The sequence below is a fragment of the Larus michahellis genome, chromosome 3, assembly GCF_964199755.1.
Source record: "Larus michahellis chromosome 3, bLarMic1.1, whole genome shotgun sequence".
Taxonomy (NCBI): Eukaryota; Metazoa; Chordata; class Aves; order Charadriiformes; family Laridae; genus Larus; species Larus michahellis.
In genome coordinates, this window is record NC_133898.1 from 58,572,364 (window position 1) to 58,599,326 (window position 26,963).

Sequence of the window (26,963 nt, forward strand, 5' to 3'; positions counted from 1 at the left end):
ACGAAACTGCTATTATTCGTTATTGAACTGCAGTACATAAAAGAACGCTGCAAGATATGAACGTGACTTTCATCAAGCAAATGAAAGAAAAAAAGTAGCCTTGAATAGCCTGACGTTAAATAAGTGCTATGACACACAGACAACTTAAATTTATTTAACTAAAAATGAATGTAAACAAGAGTGTTTATTATCATGGTGCTGCTGTTACAAAGTAAATGCAATGTGAATTTTGTGTATGCGTGTTTATGTGTAGGTGTCTGTAGAGGATCGCCTTAAACAGTTACAAGAGGCACACCGAGATTTTGGGCCTGCATCGCAGCACTTTCTTTCCAGTAAGTTCTTTGAATTAACAGATGCATGTGAGAGATGACAGCTTTCTCAAACCCTGGTTGCTGCTCTTTCCTCCAGGTTTCCCTATGGCTTGAGGAACAGGAAGTTCCTCTTCTATATTGTTATCTACCTCCCATTTTTTGTAGGAGTGTTTCCTCTTCATAACTCTACTGACATTCTCACTGGCGTGCTTCCCTTGGGGATCACCGTGATATCTTGCTGAGTTATGGTTTTGCCCCTGGTTGCTTGATTCTTTGTCCTCTATTTGCTGCAAGATCTGTCCTGTGGCTATTCCAGAATCCTTGTGTTCATAACCGCATCTTCTCATCCCCTGCCTACCTCTTTCCCCAGTTTCCTTTCACTTCCACACTTGCTGGGATGACACAAAGGAAGAGCAGCCTGGGTGTTTTTTTGTTTTGTTTTGTTTAATTTTTATTAAAGACTTCACATCATACATTCCTGGAACTTCAGATAAAGGGGTAGTGAAAGCAAACCTGCATCACTTCCTCTTGAGACCCATCCTTGCATCTTCTTATAGTTAGTGAAAATTTTAGATATGTAAGCCTACAATCTCCCATACACTAAGAGGGCAAAAGCAGATACTTTTGCTCCCTCGTTTTCATTTGACTTATTCATTACAGATAGATTGGTTGTGATATCTAGATCCATGTTGATTTTCTGACATTCTAGCCTATCTGCCATCATCAGAGCTCATGATACAAAGTGTTAACCCAGTAAGCTCTCTGTTTTTTAACTGAGGGCTTCAATAATAAAGATAAAATTATTCCAGGAGTTGAGAAGTGAACATAAAAATGAGCAGCTCTGTCCCAGAGATTCAAGTGCTATATGTCACTGTACAGCTAAACAGCTAATATAATTTGAAATAATAAATAAATCTCAATTTTTTTTTTTTTCTTGAGTTATGTGACAACCATGTTCTTATTTTAAATTGACAATTATTTTTTCAGTAAACAGCATGGTAAACAAGATGCAGTGCATTTAAAATATTACAGCTGTTATGCAAAATAATGATTCCTGGAGCCACTTTGTCCTTTTTTTTAATTGGCAGAACAAACAAACAACTTTAAAAGTATGGGATTTTTTGTTTCATTTTTTTAAATCCCATTAGACGTATTGCACAGTGTTGCCACAATGGTTTTGTAGCCCTTCCAATCTCAAACTTGTACGCCTATGTAATAATTTGCTAAAAAGAATATAGATAGAGTGGTATCTTTGGCACAGTTGAAAAATGCCAGATTAACTGTTTGGAAGAGTAGTCAGTCTAGTCTGTGTAATTAAAACAGACTAGGAAGCAACACTGAGAAGATGCAGTTTCCTCTGCGCTAGCTGGTTTGAGAAGTTCCTGACTTCATTCCTGTGTCGCTCTTAAGGCTGTTCACCTCTCCTCACCTGGACCAATGCAAATGTTCAGGTGACTGATCTGGAGACAAAAGAGACCCAAAAAAAAAAAACCAAAAAAGAAATCGATGAAAGAGTTCACAAGTAAAACAAGGAAGCCTGCCAGGCAAGGTTGGCTGGTTTTGTTTGCCTTGACCTGGATCATTTCCTTGATTTGGTTTACAGCATGCTACAACAAATAATTGTATTCACAAGACTGAGTGGTGAACTGGCTTTGTTGCTGGGTAAAACATTCATAGTTTTATGTCCAAAGAGACTATGCAGTGCCTTATCAGCATGCCTCAGCCTTGCTTAGGGCATCTTCTCCAGGATTAAAGGGACATTCAGTTTGTTACATACAAAAATCACGAAGGGAAAGTTTCGAGAATGCATGTTGGTAGATACTGTACAGAGCTATAGCCAAGTACCAGAGTCCTGCAAAACCAAATAACATGCAGTTATCTATTTAAATTATTTGTTAAAAACAATCTCCTTCCCCATACAAACTACAGCAAAAGCTTCTTTAAAAAAATTAAATCTGTTTTAAAAGCTTGAACTAGACAGAATTACAGAACTTAATACCTACAACTTTACATGAAGTCTGTTAAATGAAAGTCAGGGAGAGTAACTTCAAAAGGAGAGTAATAAAAAAATCATTAAATCTGGAAAAATGAAGGGTTTATGCTGACAGGTTGAAATAGTGCGTATTCTAAATCAAATTTTTCAAACCATTTTAGCAGCGATAAATGACTTCTAACTGTGAGGAACAAGTAGAGCAGTAGTCTGAATAAAATAACCTCAAATGTCTAAAACTGAGATTATGATACGTGTGTCTTGTGCAAATCTTTATCTCAAAGTTGCACTTCTGAATTAGGGAAACTTTTTATCTGTGCTCATTTGAGTGCAGCTATTTTAAATTTACCTCACCTACCTGTTACTCTTTCTCCAAATCCTAACAAGAGACCATAGCTTGCCATCACAACATTTTCAGCTGACTAGCTCCCAGTTGTCATTTAATCAGTAATTTGTGCTAGCAAAACACCTATTTCTACCTGTTCATCAGATTCATGCAATCATAGAATAGCGCCGGTTGGGAGGGACCTCAAAATATCATCTGGTCCAACTTTTCATGGGAACTGGAGCCTAGATGAGGTTAACTAGCATCCTGATTCCAGCCCCCTTAATCCAGTGATTTCACCTCTGCAGTGGCTGGTAACGTCTCTACTAAAAAGGCGCAGTGCAGTGCTTAATACTGCTGTTGGACTTCTTGGAACACAAATTACACGTATTCACCCAGGCCATCGCTAGGGAAGTGCTTCAGGATATTTTTGCAGACTAGCAAACAATGTGACATTGGCCCTTCCTAAAATGTCCTGCAGTAGGAGGCTGAGGTAAAGTATTAGTAGGCCACTACAATCTATGATCCATCTCTTTGCTGAGCTATTTTCCCTTCCCATTGGTGTTAGGCAGAATTTGATTGCTCTTTTTTTCAGTGTGTTTGAGATGGAAAGTAAGCTCCTTGCAAGTTAGTTACTGATCAGTAAATTTTACACATCTGTAATACTGATAAAAGTGAAGAATCCTTATAATCTGTTATTCTTTGCAAAAAATTTTTTTTGCTGTCTCCCACTTTTGGAAAAAATATCTTCTTTTTTCTTTAATTTGTTTATTTTCTAAGTCCTGAGATCCACTCCTCTCTGTTGTTTCTTGTATGCTTTCCTCTCTGTTGTGTTTTTTGTATGCTTTCTTAGAAGAATCCATGAACATCCATGGAGCGCTGACCCCACATGTTCCCTAACAAATAGCCTGGTCTTCAAGTGGCCTGCTCTCAAAGCATCTCTGAGTGGTGTCCGGCCTGACTAATATCTGCAGGCCTGCTACTCAGTGACAGAATCGATAACTATTCTGTTCAGTTTTCAACGAGAAACAGATTTTTAAAAAAGAATGGGAATTTCATTTTGCAGTTTTGTGGAGCAGAGAGCTGTCATTGTTTTTAGAAAGGTTGTTCCCAAATAAATAGAGTATGACTTGGTGTGTAATAATTAACAATTTAATTTATTATGTTGTTTAGTCCATATCTGTTTCAGTGCAGAATATCTATGTCATAGCATAGAAATTGTACCTAAGCAAATTGTGGCCAGATTTTTCTTCTTAGTTAGCTGACAGAATTAGTGTAGTAGTACCAGAGCCACCATAGGTGCCAGATTGCAACACTAAAGAATGAAACTCTAAACCTGATGGACACCTTCACCTGTCTGGTTGATGTATTTATTGTTTTTTTCCCCAGAGTTATGAATGCTTAAGGATTATTTTTTAGTTAACTACCTCTATTTGATCATTTAGCCTTTACTATCTTTTTTTCTTTACTGGGTGACTACCTACCTTTTTATTGCAAATGTTATTTTCTTCCTTAAAAAGTGACATGGAATTTTCTCTATTTTTTCCCAGTGAATAATGTGGTTTACTTGGTTCCTGTAGTTTCCCAAATATTCTTCCAGTTAATCTGCCTTTTAGTACATGAATGTTTCTTAAATTATAAGCCATGAAGTTTTGTTTGGCCCAGGAAGAGGCCACAGGCATTGAAGTGCTCAGGGAACAGCCGGCTGGGAGCAGGGCAAGACCTGCCTCCCTCTGCAGCAGCACCAGCCTTTGGAGCTTACACAGCTTCTAAGTCTTCACTACAGCCTGAGAGGTCTTAGGAGAAAGTTACTTTCAAATGGATTTTTTTTCCAAAGAGGGATGAACTCTAAAGCAGGCCATACTTGCAAAGAATTACATTAATTGAGAGCTTAATTACTTGAAATCTAATGTGGATCAAAGTTGTGTCTCGTTTTACCAGTTTTTTTAACAGGTGTGTTAGCACCTAAGAGTAGGCACTCTGTCTTGGAAGTGTTGGCATATCTATACGTAATAATTCATCTCAGCGATCAGTTATTCCTACCTGTTCTTTCGATCTCTGCTTCTACCGTGAATCTAGCGAAGTGAGTTTCTTCTATGATAAAACCTAATTAACCAGGCACTAGTCTGGTAATTTCTGGTAGGACATATACATACCTATGGTTCTTCAGTAAATAGCTGCTTCTAAATTGTGCACCAGCAGTCCTGTTGGCCTGAACACTTTTTCTGCATTTATCTCCTGGGATCTTTAGATAAGCAGAGTTGTAGTGTCATGTATGACTTCATGCCTTTTGTAACTCAGTGTGCAGGCGGCTTCCTGCTGTTATGGATGATATCTGTTGATGTATCAGCCTTGCATAAAATCTGCAAAGATTATCGCTGTTCAGCAAGGAGTGCAAAGACAGGTTTTAATACTTTTTTTTGTTGGTCATACAGTGTTAATTTGAGTTGCAAATTAGGAGGTAAGGGTTGTAACTAATAAAAATAAGGTTGATACATCTCCTTTTTGTTCTGTTGCAGAGCATTAATTATAGTAGTGGAAGCATTTATTTTCAAAGCTTAAACTGATCATAATTCTATGGAGATAGGAAAAACAGCGTCTCCATTTTCCCTGGATGGATAGCTTACTTGCTCAGAATTTATTATCCTTCTTTGAAGTAGAATCGCCACATTTGTTTTATTTCCAGCTTGGCATCAAATAGATGCCTAGAATCATATTGATAGATTGCCCTCGTTTTCTCCAGCTGATTTTATAATTACTGCAAGTTGCCTGGGAAATTTTAATTGTTCCCATTTAATTTATTCTAACTGTTTTAATTATAAAATAAATAAAATAAAGATAGTTTTATGGTTTTCATTTGACAGGTGCTTTCTAATACTTACGTTCTCTTTATTTCCTCAGCCTCAGTACAGTTTCCATGGCAGAGATCTGTTTCACATAACAAGGTGCCCTACTATATCAAGTAAGTTTGTCTTGATTCTTTTTTCCTTAAGCATAACATAGGGTCTTAGCACCATGACCTGGCAGGAAAACATAGGTACTAAGTAGTAACTAGAAATGTTATCAAGAGTTTCTCTACATAGTGTTATGCTCCATATACTATATATGTTCGTGTTATTGCTTTGCATACTGTATAGTTCAGAAATATGTAAAAAGAAATCAATGACAAACCTTAACTAAAAACCCCACTCAAACAGATAGGAAACAGACGAGATGCTCCAGTGTAATACGTTATCAGTATTCCAACTAAGCTTGTTCTTGTCTGTGGAGCTCATCCAGGAAATAAACTGTAGAGTAAAGGGAAAAAAGCTGAATACATCATTGATTTAAAAATGCAGTTTATAACCTGTAGCAGAACAGTGGTGACTAATATCACCCAATAGAGCCCATTCATCATTTTGGGCAAAATTCCTTCCAAAATAGAGACGCGTTGATTGTCCTTTTGTCATTTTCTTTATGGAAGTTTTTATAGTGCTTGATATTAATGTAAATATTGACAAAAATTGTACAAGTACCTTGGTTACCAAGAGGAGTGGACAAGATACCTAATTTGAAAATAATAAGAAATACGTAGTTCTGGAGGTATGGAGATTTTGATGTATTCTACTCAGAGCAATCCTTAACTTGGGTTTTCTGATTCCATCAGCATTTATTTATGCGCTGTTTTCCAGTACTATAAAGGTCAAAGATTGGAGTTTTGAGAGAAGGATAGCTTCTCACCAGAGGTTAACGACATTTAAGAAGGTACACTGTATAGTAAGCCAGACCCAGAGTAGTTCGTTTTAAGCTGAAGGAAATCTGTGTTAAAATGTTATCAGTTTGAGTTTGTGAAAAAAAAAGTAGGATTTTTAAATCTGTTGGAATTGTACCTACAGATAATTCATTCTAAAAAAAATCAGTGAGGACTTAGTACTATTACATATTGCTCTGTCATAAATCTGAGAGACCCATTTTGTGTTTCAAACAATTTATGCATGCTCGAGAGCTTTGAAAAGCAGGTAACTAAATCTGTGTTGATCAAACCTGTTGTCATCATTCTTGAGGTGATGGTTGCTTTTAAACTGTGATATGTAGGTTAATTTTTTTAAAGGGTCTGGGTAGGTAACTAGGAAAAGGAAAAACCTACTGTGAAGGTATGCTCTATAAAAGCATTTGTGCCTCCGTTAAAAAGGTTTGCAGGAGGCAATAGAAGGCTGTGACAGGCTGGAGGAGAGGTTCTTCCCTCCCCCCAAGTGGAAGAGGAGAGGGCAGAGGTTGGATGTGGAGGCACACTGACTGCCCAGACTCAGGCAGCAGTGCAATTAAAATGATCACACCTACAGCAGTAATTCAAAGAAAACCCTGAAGTATCGAAGTACAGAGAGCAAGAGGAAAACTAGCCTGAAACGGTCTTTTCGTGTGGGCATGTCGTTGGTGGGTGTTGAAAGATGGCAATTCACGTTCCTGCTCTACTTGATCAGAGCTGGCAGCTGAAGCTGGGAGTGTTTACCAGGTGTGAGTTGGCCTGTGGAGGGGTCTGTGGAGCTCCTGGGTAAACTCAGAGTTGGAACATGGAGATAGGATGGATACCACCGCAATGGATGGAACAGACTAAGATTAAAGCTTCTGATCTGTGCTGAGCAAAGCAAAGATTTTGAACTTGAATATTTCATATACACATCCTTTTTCCATACTTCATAATACATTTTTTTTTTACTTTCTGGGCATCTCCCTTGCCCCACCTCAGACAGAGTTCAGTTTTTAAGAAATCTTTTCTTTTTTATCGTGGCTAGTACAGAAGAAAGTAAGTCTTTCCAGTGTGCGCTCTAGGTGCAGTGCTGCAAGCACACAACTTGGTGGCAAAGTATCCACTGCTCCTGTGGGCTTGCTCTGATGGTAGTGCATTGGCTGCCCTGGAGCTAGATTGGGAAGTGAAGCCAGTCAGGGCTGAGAAACCCCAGCATGTCCTAGAAATTATTTTCATGATCTTGCACAGGAAATTTGATAAAGGGGCAGAAGTGTAGGGCAAGTTCTCTGAGGGTCAAGGTCTTTATAGAAGCAGAGACCACTGTTTTATTTTGAGGATGACTTTAATGAAGTCAACAGAATTAACTACTGCATCTCAAAGAAGACTTTTCTTTTCCAGTCGTCTTTCCCTACTTTCAACATGATACACCACGCTGCGGAAGCAATGTCTTGATTCTTGTGTCTTGAAAATGATGTTACATGTAACCAGTAGGATTTATTTATTTTAAAAAGCTTGAAGAAGAGAAAAAAAAAAAAGGAGGAAAAGCTTGAGTTTCAGTAGCTCCACAGACTGACAAGCAGACTGACCTTGGCAGTTTCCTTCATTTCTTATTGTTTACTGATCTAAACTTCAGAGTTGGCAGCGGCATCTAGATAAAACAGAGTTAAAGAAAATAAAGCAGAAAAGAGCTGATTCTGAACTTAATTTGCTTTGGTATGATCAGGCAGGAGAGTAATCTTAGCTTTAAATATTCTTTTAAATCTTCGTCTGTTCCCTAATTTCAGATATAGTTTAAAGAAGAGAGGAAAATTATGCTGGCACAAAAAGCTATTTGATTGGAGCGATTAAATGAGGTTTTGTAATAGAATTCAAGAGAACAGTCATCAGGATTTAATGGTGGTTGTTTATATATAAAGAAATTTTGGGAAAGAAGCAAAGATTAAGTCAATTTTCTTACTTTTTTGTTTAATTGTACTAAGCTTTTTGAATGAGGTGCCTTTGTAAAATGCAACATGAGTAGAAGGAACAGTTACAATGAGTCTCAGTAACTATCATTTGAGAGCAATTATATTTACTGTTTTGCACAGCAAGACTTCCATATTCGGAGAGAAAGTTTAAGGTACCATTTATTCATTTCATGGGATAAGGAATCAAAGCAGCAGGAGGAGGAGAATAAAAGTATGATTCAATGATTGTTGGCTGAAAAATGAGGCTTTTTAAAAATTAATTTCGAAAGGGAGATAAATGCTAATTGAAATCAGACTACTTTAATTCTGAATAAGAACATATACTCTTCTTAGAGAACTGTAAATTCATACCTTACTTCACTTTGGTTGCTTTTTGTGAGTGTCCTTGAATGATAAATGTAAAATATTCAGAAGTGACATAGCTGTAGATTGTGATGTAGTTGTACCTCTGTTAAGATGAGTATTTAAAAAAAAATAAAATACTGCCCTCTTCACAGTTTTACTGCACACGGAGAATGGAGTTTAAAAAAAATATTAGGGAACTGCAGCTGAGAAGGCAGGAGGGAGACTTTAGGTGTTAATGAATCTGTAAGGAGAATGTTAAAATGATGCAAGACATCTGTATTTTCAGATGAGCAGCATTTATTTTATTTGTTTCCTGATGCCAGAGGTAACTTGCACTTACATGCACAGAGAGAAGTGTCGTAGCGAAAGAGGTCCTTAGTGTGCCGGCACACCATGGTGGCTTTGGAGTGCTATTTGTTCTCCCCATCCTCTTTACTAACAGTTGGCATGTCTGCCCTTGTGAAGGATGCATGTGAAAGATTAAAAAGCCAGACTACAAACTCCTCTGCCCCATAAATTCAGACAGAAGTAGTCTGGATTTGGGACATTTTGGAAAGGAGTAACTATTCTGCTTGCCTGGAAGAAGGATTTATAATTCATTGAGCCCAGGTTTATCAAGGTGTGTGTGCCCTGGGCTGTGGCAGATACTTGGTTGAACTGAACCTGCACACGTGATTTAGCCTGTCTCTTTTCTCCTCTTGAATTGTCTTACTTACATAGTAGTTTACATACCAAATTTGCCAAATCGCTTTGCCCCGAATGTGATTTTATTTAGTCCTTTTTGCCTCCTGTTTGATTTTTTTTCTTAATGGCAGTTGATAGAAGTTTCTGTATGTCTGTAGTATGAGTCTTCTCTGTTGCGGTAGAATTCAATCAATGAAAACCTGAATCAGTAAAATCTCTATACAGTTAAAAAAAAAAAAAAAGCAGCAGCTTTATCTTTCGTACTTCATAAAAGAGAATGGGAGTAATGAGCAGTATAGAGGGGGATACAGCACAGCAAATACGTTATTTATTAATGCAGTTTTGGAAATCAAAGTGTGAAGTTTGGCCAAAAGCTTTGGCAAACTTGCTGTTGAATACATATTTCATAGGTTGGTTTGCAAAGGTTTGAGATTTAATAAGGAGAGTTGTCTGCTGTTGTTCATTTATAACTTTGAATCACACGAATAAGACATGCTTGGCCTCTATAACAGAAAATGAAAAAAAATAAAGTCTATATGACACAGCACTTTGATAAAAATATTCTAAAGAGAACCAGAAGAATAAAGGAAATGCTATGTATGATTGTTAAACATCTTTGAGGAAAATACTATGAACTGAAAGGAATTTGCAGGAAACATAATTACCCTGGCATTTGTCACTGTTGTTCTTTTAACTGTAATTTAAGTGTTCTTCAGCTGTGTACCTTTCAATGTGATAAATTATTAGGTATTTGTGCTGTGCAGAAAAAACAAAAGGCTGATACAGAAAGGGTCACAGTGAGTTTAGTCTCGTGCAGGGCATTACATAGGGAGAGCAATTTCTTGGTGTAATCATTAAATTGATCAATATCAAATTCCTTAGGCATCCTGGTTACTTTTCTGTAACCCTGCAAAGGGGCTGGCATCACTGACATCTTAAAAATCCCATTTTATCACCTCCTGTATGATGTTCAGCTTTATGGGGGATGGGAATATAAAACGTTTTCTGCTTCTCCATTATTTTTTTTTTTCAAGACTCTTCAGGAATTCTTTCCTGACGTTTGGTTTATGCCTGTGTAGGGGAGAGAAGGAGAACTAATAGAACTAGGAAACTTAACTTTTTTTTCTTATTCTAGTTATATCCATAATCTCATTCTTAGAAGTATTAAGAAATATTTCCCATAGAAAGCAAAATAAAATATTATTTGCAGAAAGAGATAATACAGATTTCAGTTTTTGAGAGTTTCTTCAATTACCAGTTCCTATGCTGGTCTTTGTTTACTGTTAAAGAAATGCAGTAGTACATTTTGTCTGGAGGGATTTAAATATATCTGCATAAAATTACCCTTGTAATGCATTATGCCAACTCCTTTTCACCAGAGTATTCTCTAAGGGACTTAAAAAAAAAAAAAAAAAAAAGATATCTAGATAAAACACCATGACATATTTATAAGGTTTTATTATGTTGTTATGCCATTTGAAATTTGGCAAGGGCAGCAAAGTTAGAGTTCTGAGTACTGTTGATTATTTAGTGATCAGTAAAGATCCTGATTTCTGTTAACATTTTGTGCAAATGACTGCAGGAACAGAAAGCTACTTAACATAATGCCAAAGTACTGTTTCATTGTCTGCTCTTGTGCTGTTTGCCATTGATTATCAACACAGACATAGGCCTTGTCCATGCCTAAGAAATGATAAAAAACCCACAAACCTGTCTCTAGTTTTCTTGTAGACAAAAAGCTAAAAAAGAAAGAATTGATTTATTTTTTTTTTTCCACAACTCAGTAGGCAGCTTGTAACACCTGGAGATGTACAACTTACTCCATTCATCTCAACAGGACTGTTCTCTTCTTTCTAGAAATCCTAAGTTAAATGACAGGCTACCTGTTTCTCAGCTCTTTATTTACAACCAGCAAGTGTTTTTAACAAGGATTATCTTTGACAATTATAGTTAGAAAGCTGCCAGCAAACATAATGGGTATGAAACAGATCGTAAGGGTAAATGTTTGTCATTTGAGAGCACTTCACTAATATGTAGGGTTTTTTAAATTTGGAATATTTTATGGTTATAGTGTTTACTTTTAGTTAGTGAAATTTACACAAACACATTTAGACTTTCTAAATTACAGTTTTGTCGTGTAATCTATTCATGGATGCCAGTTTTGTTTCCATTGCTTATACTGTGTCAGCAAGTTTTGGCAGAAGAGACCTAGGACACTCATACTCTGAATAACTCAGTCTTTTGATACTAACCAAAAAATAATAATGCTGAATGCATTCTCTTGTGGATCAGTCAGTGAAACGCTATTAATTCTTCCCTGACTGATCCATGTGGAAAGATGTAACATGTTCACGCCACAGTGAACAGTGTTACTGTCCTGTAGACCAGATCGCTTCTGTCGTAGCAGAATTCCATTCTTACGCCACCCACCATGCAGAATGAAATCTGGTATCTTCAGCTCCTGTAGGCCTCGAAAAGTTCTTTTTAATGAGTGCCATCCACATGCAGGATGAATAATGAGCCCAACTGTTGTTCACTCTCACTCACAGTGAATGTCACCTCACTCTACAAGAGGTTCTTCCTGAAGCTGGTAGAGTACTTGAGAGAGAAGGTGCTGCTCGGTGCGAGTGTCGCTGTGACCTGGGACAGAACTGCCACAGTACTTGTAATAGAGAGGGAGGACTCTGTAGATTCATCTGCTCTTGGTGCAATGCTTGTTTTGAGTCTTTTCAGAACTTCAGTGAGACGACTAAAAATAATAAACTTCTCATGTATTTTCACAACTTATTAGGTACAATTGGTTTTTTTTCTATGTAACTTCAGCATCCTTCCAAAATTAGATTTCCATTAGCTTCTCTGCAGGCTTAGTTTTCCATCATTGTGTGTTACAGATTGTTTTCTATAAAAAATACAGAAAAAGGCATTTCTTCACATTCTTAGCCGATAGTTGCCTAGCAGGACTGAATTTTCTGAAGAGTTCCTGTTGTGTCTCTGTCGTGAAAACAATCCATTCAGTTCTACCTAATTGCCTCCTGGGACTTAACAGAAGTTAGGGTCTCTAGAGGAATCGAGTTAGAGCTCTCTTCGTGATGTAGTAAAATCATTTTGCCTGGAAATCTTCAGAAAATGGCTGGAGCACTTCTGTGAGTGAATTGCATACTGTTGTAGTTGCTTACCTTGTTTAGCAACTCTGGTAACTAGCAATTTCGTAATTTCTGGTCCTTTGCCCTAAGGATGGCATCTTTCACATGTACATGTAAAATACATGCAAAGAAAATGTGTAATCTTTTGTTTATCAATTTCCTTGTTCTTGTAGGTCTGATGTCTTGTATGTTATTTGTGTTTACTGAGCAAGGTGTCAGAGAGGAAGGGGAACATGCAAGCCTGCTTTTCTCACTGGGCAATAACTGACAGCAGTTGTAACTACTGCAGTGCATATTTTAGAATAAATTGCTATGTCATGATCTTGCATAAAAAGGTGCTGTGAGATCCCGGTCAGAAAGGTCTCCCCCAATTTCATCAAGTCTGTCTCATCTGTTACGGACATCCAGTACCGAGCGTTTCTCAGTGCTTGATCTGCTTGCGTTAGTCTTGCATCAAAACCACAAAAGTTACTGTAGCTACAGCAGAGAAAGATGGATCTTATTTCAAAGAGCTGCTTTACAAACCAAATCACCAGAAAGCACTTTGTCTTGCATGCCTCCTGTTTGGAGCGCCTAATAAAATGACTCCTCTCTCTGGCAGTTTTATTTGTAGCACAGGAAGGTTATCTGCACACCCATTTTTTTTCTTCCTGTGAAAATCAGTTTGTGTGCACATAAAAGTCCCTGCATGTCATGAAATTGTTATCAAATAAAACTTTGCATTAAGAAATGTCGCTGCTGAGACTGATTCCTCTCCCACAGTTTTTTTTTATAGCTCTTTTTAAATTTACAGCTACTTTATTTTATTTTATTTTATTTTATTTTATTTTTTCCTCGGCTCTGTCCAGTGTAGTCTGGCTTTGGTGTCTTCTTTCTCAAAAATTAAGCCCTATCCATGGAATATATTTGTGGTCGGTGGTGGCACTGCCCGCAGCAGTGGAGTTGCTGCCTCCTTTGACCTGCGCAGACTGTTGAGTCGGTGATTCACTCGCTCTAAGCCCATTCCTCTTCCCTGCTGGATCCATCTACACAAGCGCTCAGCCAGTACAGGCGGTTTCTCGCTAGGTGTTTTGGGAGGAGGCTGGCACAATCGCGTTCACCTTGTGTAGTCATTTGGCAGCTGTCAGCTAGTACTGACTTTTGGGTAATTATGGACAAACCTGGATGAAGGGATTCTCTCTCACTTTTTTTTCCCCTGTCCCGCCAGATGATGTTCATGGAGCCTCCTTTCTCACATAATCCCAGTAGCAGGTATCTGCCACGTGTGGCAGACAAAAGAACTGAATGATAAGTTTTAAAACCCCGTTAGTCTATACGCAGTCTTGCACAAATGTGTTTCTCTTTCAAATGAAAATAGAAACATAAAAATATTTTCTGATCATTATGTTATTAGGTATACATTTCATGTTCTGTGCTTTTCTCTAAAAAGAAAATGTAACTGTTCTGGTATTTGCTACATTAAATGGAGAAACAAGACGTTAGTCCAGGATACAGAGATTTTGGATATCTGCTTCACTTTTTTTCTGCTTCGTCTTAAGCACACACAAAATAGAAAAAAATAACATAATTTTTGCATGGCGTGTTGTCATGATTAAAGTGGATCTTAGTCTTTCAGATAAAACTGCTACTGAAATTATATACTTAAAGCATACAATTCCAATAATGAAACTGTTGTTTGTTTTTAAATCTCGAAAGCCCGATTTAAGGAAAAAGTTTGATTGGTAATATCAGCTCTTACTCATTGCATATGGGTTTATAAATTATTTAGAAGCTGGACTTTAAATTGCAATTAGATCTGCCCACATCCTAATTAAGCATTACAGAAGTGTACTGGAGTATAGCAGTCTATTTCGGGGCAGGGTGTGTGTGTGTGAGGAGCGGAGTGGAAAGCAAGGATTTATTGAAGTATTTAACAATTTTTTTCATCTTTTATTTTTAAATAAAAAAAGAGAAGGTTTCTGGACCTAGCAAATTTAACAATTTATTACCAGAAAAGAAGAATTTCAAATCAGCTTCTGCTATTGATCCATTGTTGTTTGTGTAGAGAGGCATTTGCTGCTAATAAACCTTTGCACTTCTGCAGCGCTTCCCAGGTGAGATCCTTGCAGCACCCCACAAGTAAGAAATGGATTTCTTCATGGAAACATCTTTTTTAATGCCAGAAAACAGGGAACTGAGAAACAAAGGCTGCAATTCAGCAAAGTTCTTGCCATCACGGCTAATTTTAACATGGTAGTTTCTAAGGCAGTAAATAGGATTTTAGTGAGGTAAATTGCCTGTTGTTTACATGCAGTGTTTGCAGTAATATTCCAGCATTTAAAATACAGTGAAAATTATTTTTATATATACATTTAAAGTTTCTGTCACAGTACTGCCACCTACCTCCTTTACTTTTAACATAGAAGTTTGAAGGTGTTTTAGTTAAGAGTCTTTTCTCAGAAAATCCTAAGAGATCATTTTCACTTATGATGTTGTCAGTAAAATCACCAGTCTTGGTTTTTTGATTTGGTTTTTTTTGTCGTTGTTTTTTGTTTACTTTTTTTCTCATTTGCTTGGGGTGGGGGGGCAGGGCAGGGCAGCATTTCTTGATCAGGGGAGTTGAGGTAAACAATTTCCTTAAAACAAGCTTTATTAAACTGATCACATTGGATCCATTTGGGTGGACAGCTGCAATAGGTTTTGTCAACAGAAATCAATTCTAAATGGCCAACATGATAATGATGGCATCCTGCTTAACATGGTAGTGCAGATAGTTGGCAGCTTCAGGACTAGTTTTGAGGTTATAAGTTGGTCAGTCTGAATCATTATATTACATTTTATTTTCCTGTTTACTGAAGCTGTATATGTTCTTCTTCTTTGTAATACATCAGGGTTTTTGAGAATGCTGGACAGTCAGTTGCCTTTACGTTAGCCCAGCACCAAACCCAGATACATCCTTTTTTGTTGTTGTTGGCTTCATGGTGATTTATTGGTGTGCCCTTCCAGGGAAATAATTGTCAAGCTACTTGTTTTTGAAGTTACTTTTCTGGACAAGGATAAACATAGTGCTGTTTTAAAAGTGCCTTTCTAGAAACTGCAAACCCACTGATTTAGACAGTGGTATGCCTTAGCTTTGGAGTTCAGCATATCAGAACCTTGACCACCTCATTCAGAATTTGAAACATGAATGTAATTCATGTGATATTATTATCAAACTGAAACCAAATAAAAGTTTTAGTTCAGGAAAAATGTGTTCAGATGTAAAGATGTGCTTCAGTGTTCTGAATTGGGAAGGATTTACTATAGTATTTCAGAGTCAGTCAAGGTCTAACAGAAGATGTTGTTTTGATCACATGTTGTATAAATCTGTCTTGTTTAAACATAATCACATTCAGGACTTTTCCCTGCTTTCAGTTGTCTACTAGGGAATAATCACAAAGAGGAGAAAGAGGATTTATACCTACTGTATTAATAGCATATACATATTTGGTCTATGAACTTCCACGAAAAACACCTCACAAAGTTGTGATGGTGCCAGATATATAAATGAGAGAGTTAAGCTGACAGAGAGTGACAGAGAGAAGGTGACTCTGGAGACGTAGACCAGATTCAAAGCTGGAAAAGTCACACTGGTGTAAAGAATGTAACGTGGGGATTGTATCCCCTATGCAGAGCCCCAATGCATGCACTTTCCAATAGTGTATCTCAAAAGGTAATGTAAAGAAACGCCCTCAGCACTTCGTTTGGAGCGTGCATTGCCTTTGTGGTACCTGTCCTGTCTCTGTAACTCTTTGGAGCAGGGATCTTCTGTCCCATTTTTTTGGATCACTTAGGATAAAAGACTTCATTCTCGGTTGGTTTGTCAATTTGTGGGGGATAGTGAGGGAGAATCTATTATGATAAATTATTGTACAGCCATTTATACCAGCTGAAGATACAGCCAGCTACATTTTTATTGCGCTACAGGAGCAGGAAGTTTTACATTTTTACCTTATTAGTGTACCTCTTAGTTTCAGAATCAGAGTTCAGCTGATACAGTCACACTAAGAATCAAAAGTAAATACTGTTAAATATATTGCTATTGCCTAGCTTGGTTTGGGTTAACAAAAAAAAAAAATCAAGGAGCTGAGTGGCACAGATCATGTACTTTACTTAAAGAGCTGAGGGGTTTCTCGTCACTTAAACACAGAAAATCAGAGTATCTTTGGGCTTTTGTCCTTTGCTTTGAGTGTCTACGTGTGTTGCCTGAAACTTTTATTACCTCATTCCTTTGTAGTCATGAGACACAGACAACCTGTTGGGATCATCCTAAAATGACTGATCTCTTCCAGTCCTTAGGTGAGTGCATTTCTTAAAATAACCCGTTATGTGATGTTCATTCCATGAGTAAAAGCCTGCATTTTTCTGCTAACCACGGCTGAGTTGCCATGAACTGTGTGTAACAGACCATGTCCCACTTTGCGATGAGACACACTTTGCAAGAAGCCTACTGCCTTGATCCATGTCATGGTTTTTTGCCTTTCAGTAATTTTAATTCTGAACAATGTACTCTGACTCTGTGCTTTAATTAAGTATCTTGTTTATTTCTTTTAAATCCACAAGGGGTTGTCCAATGATGCAGGCTGCCTGCACCTTTAAAGCAGGATGCCAGTCTGCAGGGAACTAATTTTTGTAATAAATCAGAGCAGCTATGCTGTCAGTAAAGGCTAGTCCATATTATGTACAACTAGTTCAACAAGCCCTGCTAACATCTATATTTACTGTGAAATCTCCCTTTCTAAGGAGTGAAAAGGTAGGATACTGTTAAGTGAGGAAAAATGTTACTATACCCATCAGTTTCTAAAATAGAGCTTATGACTATCTGACTGTCCCTTTCAGAGCACTATTTACAAAGTCATGGCATATAAATTATGACTTAAAATGCCATTTTTTTTCTCTGTTACTGTGACCTTTGCTACCCTCTGTTTCTCGTATGTTGCCTGGTTGAGTTGTAAATTATTTGAGAAACACACTGTATTTGAGCACTTTTCTGGAAACTACTCAACACTGCATAATATGTATCTAAAACTCTATTATATGTATATTTATTACATGTGCCAAGATAGCGTCAGGATTTCTGGTATGCCAATCTCAGAGTCAGGAGGCTTTCCCTACAGGTGGATTGGATTGAGGTCCCAAATTCCCGGTTTTATTTGTTCTGATATATCCTATTAACTCATTGAAGAGAAGGGATATCAGACTTTGTCCAAAATGTGAAAATTTATATGTAAAGGAAAGTTACGGACTCTCTTCTTAGGGCTGCTCACATTTCTGTTTTTCCTCTTTCAGCTGACTTGAACAACGTACGCTTCTCAGCCTACCGTACGGCCATCAAAATCCGAAGACTGCAGAAAGCATTGTGCTGTGAGTTTGGCCTTTGAGACAAATTGTTTCTCAGCAGTACTTGGGGAAGGGAGGGTCAGCTTAAGACCAATGACATTAGCCTTTAACACGGGACCAGAAACATCCTTGACAGATTGTCAATCAACAAAATGGCAGGAAGAATTCCCAATAGTAGGTGTCGTCATTGCAGATAAATAAAATCAGTTAATGAAAAAAGTGGTGCAGCAGGTAAGTTGAAATGGTATGCCCACTTAGAATACCTTGAGAAGTCATAGGAAAATAAACATTGAACCTCTTGACTGTTGCATGCTGTTCCTGATACAAACTAGTGTGAAATGATGTGAGCTACAGTCCTGACCTTTGATATAAACTCAGATATCATATGATATTTTTAGACTTCTATTCCATTTTTTTCTTAAGTGTTTACTGCTGCTGGATAACTTTGAAAATGTTCCTCCCTCACATACCTTGCTGGAGGGAGAGACTATCTTGCTGTGTGAATTTCACTTAAGGAGGAGATCAGGCTGCCCGAAGTGTGAGGGGAAAGGATACAGATCTGTATGATTGGCTATAGGTAGCTGGTATTGCTGTACATTTTAGACACAAAAAGCTACTCTGACAAAACAGACTATTAGTAATATTAGTATGTGTATATATATTGGAAGTGTGGGGAAGGGTCTCAGACAGGAAGTAAACATGCATTTCATGGATATTAGTTCTTCTGCCCAGACCTGTGTTGGCATTTGTCCTTGTTCTTAAGCAATTTAATAATTCAGTCAGTCCACTCTGAAGAGCAGATAGAATTCATCAGCAAGAGGGGATAGGTGTCTACTCAGTAGGCTCAAATGTCTAAACTACTTCATTTCCAAGGTTCGCGTCTGTATCTCCAGTTTTCTATATTTGCTAGATTTTAAGAAAGCCTTTGACATTATATCACAATTATGGTTTAATTCAATGGCGAGTCGCATGACTACCACGTTCAAAGTTTAACAGCCTGAGAACTGATATACCAGGAGGTCTTATCCTGGCCTCCAGACTCAGGACTTCTCTGATTCCCACAGCAAGTATCACACTGGGGTTCTGGGCTCTCACCTGAGTCTCCTGTGCAAAGCAAACTCAAGAGTACCCTTTGGAATCATCCTGTCACTGGTATTTCTGCATTGTTCTTGAGAATCAGGATGATAGAAAGAATATATGGTACTTTCTTGGGGGAGCTGAACTAGCTTGTAACTGCTCAATGTTTATTTTAGAGAAATGGGATTGGACCAATAGTTTGATGTAATACAGGAATGGTTTACATTATAGAGAAGGGCAAGACACATGAAGACAAGGAAGATAACTGAAAGGACAAAAAGCTTAGAAGGAAGTGAGATTTGTCAGATATGTATGATCACAGATGAAGCTGTGCCTGAGATGGTAGCTAGCTACTCCAGAAAGCTCGAGTGCATCTATGCAACAACAGCACAGGCTCTTGGGAGTACATCTCACCACTTCTTCATATGCTATGCTGGCTTCTCAGAGAATTTCAAATCAAGTTCAAGATCTTGGGTTCAAGGTCTTACGTTTGGGGGGAAAAAGCAGAACCTGTCCTTTGAAAGATTGTTTGATGGTATTGAAAGAAAAACTGTATTTCTTTGGCACAGCCTAGAGCTTCTCTATGGAAGAGAGATGGTTTCACCCAAGGCTGTAATTTCATCTCCCAGCAAGACTAAAGAGCATTATGAGCTTTCTGCGTATCGGCGTGCAAGTTATAAAGTGTGCGTCAACATGTACCTGAAAACCAATAGCAAAGCAAGAAACCAGAAAGCAAAGTAAAATTCACCTTGTGCATGCTGCTCCCCAGGGAGGAGTGAAAAAAACTGCACATGATGGATGCTAATCATGCTGCCTGTGTGATAGGCATACAGATTGTCTAGCGACCTGTATAGAACAAACTTCACTTTCATTACTTCTAATAAGCTTTGAGGAGGATCATACTTCCCGCGCTTGCGTTTACAGCAAAATATATAAATTTCTGTAGTAACTGCATTGGTTAGCTCTCCTCATTCACAGATTTCAAAAGTGTCTTCCTGTTGAAGTGAATATTGTCTCCAGTTTCAGGGGAGAGAGGTGGAAAGAGGGCAGAGGGATGTAGTAAGAAGTAAGGAGAATATTCCAGTTTTAAAGAGCCAGGAGTAAAACTGTCATCTCTACAGATCAAATCTACCTCGTTATTTTTGAAACTGCTTACTTGCTCCATCTCTGTCTCGCGGGAGTTGACAACAGCCAAACAAATCTTTATGACATGCACATATTTGACCAAGGATTGATGAAATTTGCAAGAACACAACATTTGTGGGTTTGTAAGAAAGTTATTACAGATTATGCACAAAGCTAAATGCTACAAGAATTTTCTGTCTGTGAACTCATGATGTGGCATAATTTTAAGACCACCTTCAAAAATAGAATCAATGCTGTTCCTTTTGTCTTTGTTTGCTTAGCAGATTATTTCTTGCTAGGGAACAGGTCAAATTCCATTTGACTGTGATGATACTTGGCCTGTTGCTGTCCTGTGAATGGCAGCTGTGATAGCCAAAAACACACAGCATGCACTAACACCTACTGTCTGAGGAAGGGAGAGTGGTTAAACCCTATCTAGAGTTCTTTTCTTGACCTTTTTTTTTGTTGGTGGTTTTGTTTTAAGGTAGGGAGTCATCTTCTGTGCCCCTGCCATGAGTTGCTTTAGTCTTCCATTGCCTTTCCTGTAATTTTAACTGTGGATGGTTTTTAAATGTGGTTGGGTGCAGAATGCTTCAGGAAGGCTTATGTGCTAAGGCAAAGAAAATGTCAAAACAAATCACTAGAAAATGAGATCACTGTAAAATGTGACAAATTGCTGTCACAGTTGCAGTGTGTGCCTAACTGCAAAGGCCTTTTTGGCGAGAACTCCAAGGGCAGAGCCGAAGCAGGATGCACAGTCCCTCTTGCACCTGATAGATTTTGACTTTGCAGTGAGGACTGGTAATGGGGCATTAGTGCTATACAAGCACGTTCAGGAGTATGTAATTGGAGAACTGTACTTTGGAAAACTTGCTGATGTCAAATCTCTCTTCTAAGTCTTTCCTCAGTAAGTGTCAAAAAAACATGGCGCTGGGGAAGTTTTTTCCCCCCACGTCCCTTTAGAAGCAGGCAAGTAGAGTTGTGTTTCATCTTGTTCTGTGTTTTGGAAGGTAGATTCCTGCAAAGACTAATATAGGTGTGTATGTACCTACATGTATTTATTTTGCAGGAAGCTGAGGAAGGTTGCAGGTTGGAAAGAACAAATTCTTGATTAGCTTCTGTGTCTCAGATTATGTGAGGCAGACGTACTAAGCGCACTTTTCCGCTGTAGCAGAAGAAGAATGGGGCCAGAGAGAGAATCCTGTGTTCTAGTTGTGCTGGGCAGCTCTGCAGCACCAGGCCCTGACTATAATATTTTATTCTTGTGCAGCATACTTTAGCTCATTTTCAAGAAATTATATATGCCCCAGATACTGAAGTGGAGTACTGGAATGGAAAAAGAACAAAACAACCATGTGTATTCAGAATTTCTGTCACTGAGCTCCTCTAGGTGATTTAAAATTTAGGAATGCTAATAGGTATATCAACTACACAAGGCTAAGGAATGAACATTAAGGCACACCAGACTACAAGCGAGAGCCGTGTAGACTTCCCTCAGCCATCCAGTCTTTTGCAGGAACTGGTATCGTTCACAAGGTCACAATACAAAAGCTCCATAGCAATAGCTGCCTATTTGCTGTGGGGTTACAGCAGTCTCAAATTTGCCATTAGCAGCTGCATGTCATTACTTGCTCCTGAGTCTGCCTCTCACATCTACTTGAACCATGCTGAATGACGTGATTTCTGTTTATAGTTTTCCTTTGGGAAAGTCTCCTCGCTGCAGAAAGGAAAGAAATGACCCTTGTGGCCATTTGCTGGTTAACAGCAGGATTGGTCGCTCAGCACATTTGAGCGGATGCAGAATGGTACTGCAAAAATGCACTAAAAGCTGTGCACAGTAGTCTTCATGTCAGCTATGGCATATGAGTTTCAGGTTAGCTTTTCCCCATCTGCATAAACGGAGTTTATTTCAAAACTTTCAGAAATGGAAATGTAATGAGAAAATAAGCCCCTTTGCATCAGCTGACTCCAGGAGTGCTGCTAGTGGGTAGACCTTACCGGGGCAGGATAACTGCTTGTACCCAAAGTTCATTCAGCCAGGTGAGTACTGAAGTAAGCAGGAATGGAAGTAATTTCCTCTGGTTGTTCTCCCTGAATGGTGTAATCCGAAAGTGTAAGTTTTGCTTACAGCAGCAGAGTTTCCTGAAATGTGAAATATGAAAATACTGAAAGTACATCTCCCAGTTCCCTCTAGAAATGTGAAGGTGAGATCTTAATGCCAGCAGATCAAGACATGAAGTTAGCAGCCTTACTCCACTGTCTGTTGAATTGCTGTTTTCAGTGCAAAGATGATTATGCTAAGCCAAGCCCAAAGGCTCCAACTTTCTGGCATTACAAAGCATTCCAAATTTTCACTGGCTATAAAAAGGGCTGTCAATCTCTTTTAGGAAGCCGCGTACCTGCTTTTAGCCAACCCTTACATACATTATAAAAACATGTTAATAAAAAACCACTGCCAAACTGATTGCAATAATTTTGAGGGTTTTTTTCCCCCCCTGTAGGTCATGAAGGAAAAGCATGAAAAGTGGCCATCTCTCCTGAGTGCAATATTTATGTGATTGGGTAGCACATTATAGTTTTGCACCTGGCTTCACCCCCTCCCTTCACCCCTCAAAAAATAGTCTGTGTTGCATTGTGGTGTGGGTTTTTTTTGTTGTTGTTTTGTTTTGTTTTTAAATATGCCTGTGAGCCCTTTCCAGTGTATTACACGTTTTCCAGCTACTGTAGAAGATTATGCTGCAGTGTACTGCCAAATACTTTGGCTACCTCAAGTCAAACTAGTGGCGAGGTGTTTTGCTGCAATTAGCAGTCTGTCTGTTTGGTAAATACATGGCTGGCATTTATTTGCAAGCTTAAGAGATGGGCTTTTAGAGAAAGAAAAAAAATATAAAAAGCAAAGAAACATAAAACCCGTTCAAGTATGATGCTGTAAAGTTAGAACAGAATGTACAGATGTCCGTGAGGGAGAGAAAAGTAAGGTCTCCAAGGTACTGTTTTTCGTTTTACAGTGGTGTTAGGAAAGGTAGACTGAGGAAATGGGATTGGGAATATAACCTTCTTTTGGCCTATAACCTTATCTTTTGGTAGATGTTCATTGAGTTCTTGACAGAATTGTTTGTAGTGGTAAATATTGTCTTGCTCCTGCTTTGTTCTGCTGGACTTATTTTCCAGCCCAAGGTAGATTTACACAGACCTGCACAGACTGCTCTTCTAGGGTCCTTATTTAACATTATTGGTGCAGAGCAATTTACAGCACATGTGGGACTGTCATGTTTCATTTCCTTTGAGAGATGACATATATAGTGTAAATGTGTTACTGGCTCTCCAGAAACAGCTCTGTATGAGTTCAGAATATACTTCAACTTCATGCTACATACACTGTAGCAAGCATACTGATATATTGCAAATATTTTTCTTGCTGAAGTCCTTGCTTCTGTCAAGAAATGTCACTAGGGATTATACCACCTTCTGACTTCATTATTCTTCCTTCTTTCACACCAAAATAAATTTCCTCCTTTTCACATTGTTTTGCAAAAGGAATTAAAGAGCTTATTGACAGGTTTTTGTTTTCACCATGCAAACTCCAGATTTTCACAATCGCAATCACTGTGGTTTTGGGGGAAAACCTTCTCACATCTAGGTTCACCAGCTGCTTATAGAAAGCATGCTGTAATAAAGGAGATCAAAATATTTTTTATGAAAGCGTAGCATTTTTGTGTTCTTGAAAACTACAATAAAAATTTTTCCAGTGTCCCCCTGCTTTCTCTTAAGTCTTAATTTAGCAACTGTTCTTCAGTTAATCAGACCTCAGTACATTCCTACTGCATTTAAGAGAACATTGTTACCTAAAAATTTGCTTCGCTTTGCATTTAATCAAAAGTGATAGTCCTTTAATGGGTTTCTGCTTTATGGTGAATGCAAAGAATCCTCTAAGCCTAGTGGACACCCAGTGTGCATACATCTGAAGTTAGGATCCTCTAATTACGCAGACTACTTCAGTGGCATTTTAAATGTTCTTCTGAGCTGTGCAGTGTCATTATGGTATTCTTGTTGATTCTTTTTTTTTTTTTAAATATATAGTACCAAAAATACTGTTGACTCCTCATAGAGAACGGTTTTTCACTATAATGTTACTAAAGGAAAGCTGCTTCTTGGCAAGTCGTCCGCAGTGTTTGCTACAATATGCACATGAACAAGTATTATGAATGCTGTGCTTGGGCATCTGTATTCATGCCTTTTTTCTTTTTCCTTTTTTTTTTTTTTCCTAATCACCTGTTGTTAGTGGACTTGTTGGACCTGAACACGACAAGTGAAGTTTTCAAACAGCACAAGTTGAGTCAAAATGACCAGCTGATTGGTGTCCAGGATGTGATCAGCTGTCTCACCACCATCTATAGTGGACTTGAAGAGAAACACAAAGACATGGTGAATGTTCCTCTCTGTGTAGACATGTGTCTTAACTGGCTACTCAATGTGTATGATAGGTAAGTAACAAGTCTTTGTTCACAGTGTGTACCCCAGTAATTTAATATAGTATTAACAAAGCATAAAATGTGGAGACACATTGGTTATTTTTGCACATGTGACTTATCAAAAACACTAGACTTATAGGACTGTTGTATGTTTTTTCGGAGTTACTTTCTTGAGGAAATGTTCATGGTAATAGAAGAATGATAAAGCCTTAAGAATTTATTTAATAAAAAGTCATATCTTTTGATAATTTTGACTCAGTATTGGAAGTGCAGTTCCTTGAGATGACATGTTTCTTATGCTGTCCTGCTCAGATACAGTGAACTAACGTTATGCTGCTTACTAAAGAAATATTGAAAGGGTTTCAGGAAATGTATATGTGAGTAGAGAACTGGATATGCTGCTTTAGCTGTGTTCCTGATGTAAATGTTCCAAATTGCCCAGATTGTTTGCTATTTGTACCAGATCCTATTTCTGCTACAGGTCGGTGATGGTTTTGTTCTCTACTTAACGCTTAGTTAGTTGCATGCCCTAGTGCTGGCTGAGCTCCCTGTCCTAAATCCTCTCTCAGGTGGTGGTTGTTTTGATCTCAGCACTAAAGCCTCTCTGATGCTGGAGGCTGAGTGGTGTCCTGGTCCCGGCTCACTTCCAGCACCTGCAGTTCCTGCCTCGTATCACTTCTGAGTGCTGGTGTGGTGTCATCCACCTGCCCTGGTCCGGGCAGCAAAGCTGTATTTCCCCAGCGGATAGTGAGTTTGCCTTAATAATGTTTCAGGATGCTTACAGGGAGAACTTGTGGGTTTATTTAAATGCGTGTCTCTGATTTTCTGAGAGAGCACTGATTCTTAGAGGACGTGCAAAAGTCCACTCCAGCAGCCCCTTGTGGTTTTGGCCCATCCTTTCTGAGCCCCCAGACACTTCTTTCTTCTGCTGAGTGTCAAACTCTGACCTCTCTGCCCTGCCCCGCACTATATGAGCCTGTGTCACCTACTATCAGTACGTTTTTATTTAGTTGTGCTTTTGAGTTGTGAGTCTGTTGCCTGTTTTTCTTAGTGGTGGTTACTGTTCTCATCTTCCTTCTGTAGTAAAATCTGGGAAGAGACTTGGTTTCCATCAGCTCCTCAATTCCCTATAATGTACCTCCTTCTATTGCTTGAGCAGAGGCATTTTGGGACTCTTCTGGAGCTGACTAAAGACACAGAAGTGCAATATGTATGGGGTGTGGTCCCTTCAGTGTCTCTAATGGAATATATGCTTTAGTTCAGAGTTATACACAGAATTACAATCAGAATTTCTAAGCTGCATGAGGTGGGTCAGCAAATTTCTTTCCTTTCTCAGCAGTTGAAGATGGAAAGAGCAAAAGTATTTCTTGAGTAGTGATAGAAATTCTCATACGTGGCTTTGCAAAAGAAAGCTCCTCGATGTATGCATTATCCTCACTATGTTCACTCACTTAATCAATGCCAAATTCTGCAGTTCATAGCTTTTTGCTTCCCCCCCCCACTCCCGGAGGATTACATGCCAGTAGTCCTATACTTCGTGGATATTTTATTTTGTTTTATTTTTATTTTAAATATTGTGGTAGGGGAGAGGGAGGGAGGGAACAGAGTATTACCATTTGTCATTTATGTGCTGGCTTTGGCATTCAAATATTGCTGTTTAATATTGTGACATTTCTGTTAGTTGGACTTCTCATCATTACTGCTGGAAAATTGGAAAGCCCATCAAATAATGTCTGGGACTTCTTCCTGCAATTATTTTTATTTTGCAGAGCTTGGTATTGTCAGTGAATAAACACATCGCTTGCAAATAGAGCAGTAGATCAAATATGGTGCCTGACTTAAATGTTATTGGTTATTTAGAATAAGAGACTTAATAATGTCAGATATAAATAACTACTAATTTTTTGTAGTTACTGGTTGGGTGGTTTTTTTTCAGATTGATCACAAATCCATTATGTTTTCTTCAACTTACTTTTGCTCCCTAACTTCAGTTAAAGTCAGTTGTTTAATCTGTTCATATTGAAAATGCACATAGTGAGTAACAAACCTTTCTTTCAATAACATTTCCTGTTGCTCCCGTTTCCCCTTGCTTGTTATGTTGAAAGCTTTAGTATAGATAATTCTTCAAGCTGATGAGACTTTAATCTTCAGTCAAACTTTGAAAAATGGAGGATGAAGGTTTTCTGAGATAAAATTACCTTTTACAGTATGTTTCCTTGCTCCCCTTTGAAATCCACTACAGGAAAAAAAAAAAAGCTGAAAGAACAGGCACCAATTTTGAGCTGCCTTTTTTTTTTTCCAGTTGGCCTTTAGGAAAGAACTAATTTGTGTCTTGGCATTTCCATTGTTTATTGCACTGGTGTTGTACATATACAATGTTTCAAATCGTTAAACTGTCTACAAAAAACATCTGTTAGTCGCATGCTATTAACCGGAGAT

At 38.2% G+C, this 26,963-nt stretch overlaps 1 protein-coding gene across 5 annotated transcripts in view; it reads left to right on the forward strand.

Moving 5' to 3' along the window:
* Nucleotides 1-26,963, forward strand: part of UTRN (utrophin) — a 391,420-nt gene that overhangs the window by 305,607 nt on the left and 58,850 nt on the right. For all 5 annotated transcript variants that reach the window (XM_074580341.1, XM_074580342.1, XM_074580339.1 and 2 more), the window contains 5 exons: nucleotides 254-332; nucleotides 5,528-5,588; nucleotides 16,748-16,809; nucleotides 17,800-17,874; nucleotides 24,335-24,536. In XM_074580341.1, coding sequence (XP_074436442.1) covers nucleotides 254-332; nucleotides 5,528-5,588; nucleotides 16,748-16,809; nucleotides 17,800-17,874; nucleotides 24,335-24,536 — 479 coding nt within the window. The remainder of the gene's footprint in view (nucleotides 1-253; nucleotides 333-5,527; nucleotides 5,589-16,747; nucleotides 16,810-17,799; nucleotides 17,875-24,334; nucleotides 24,537-26,963) is intronic.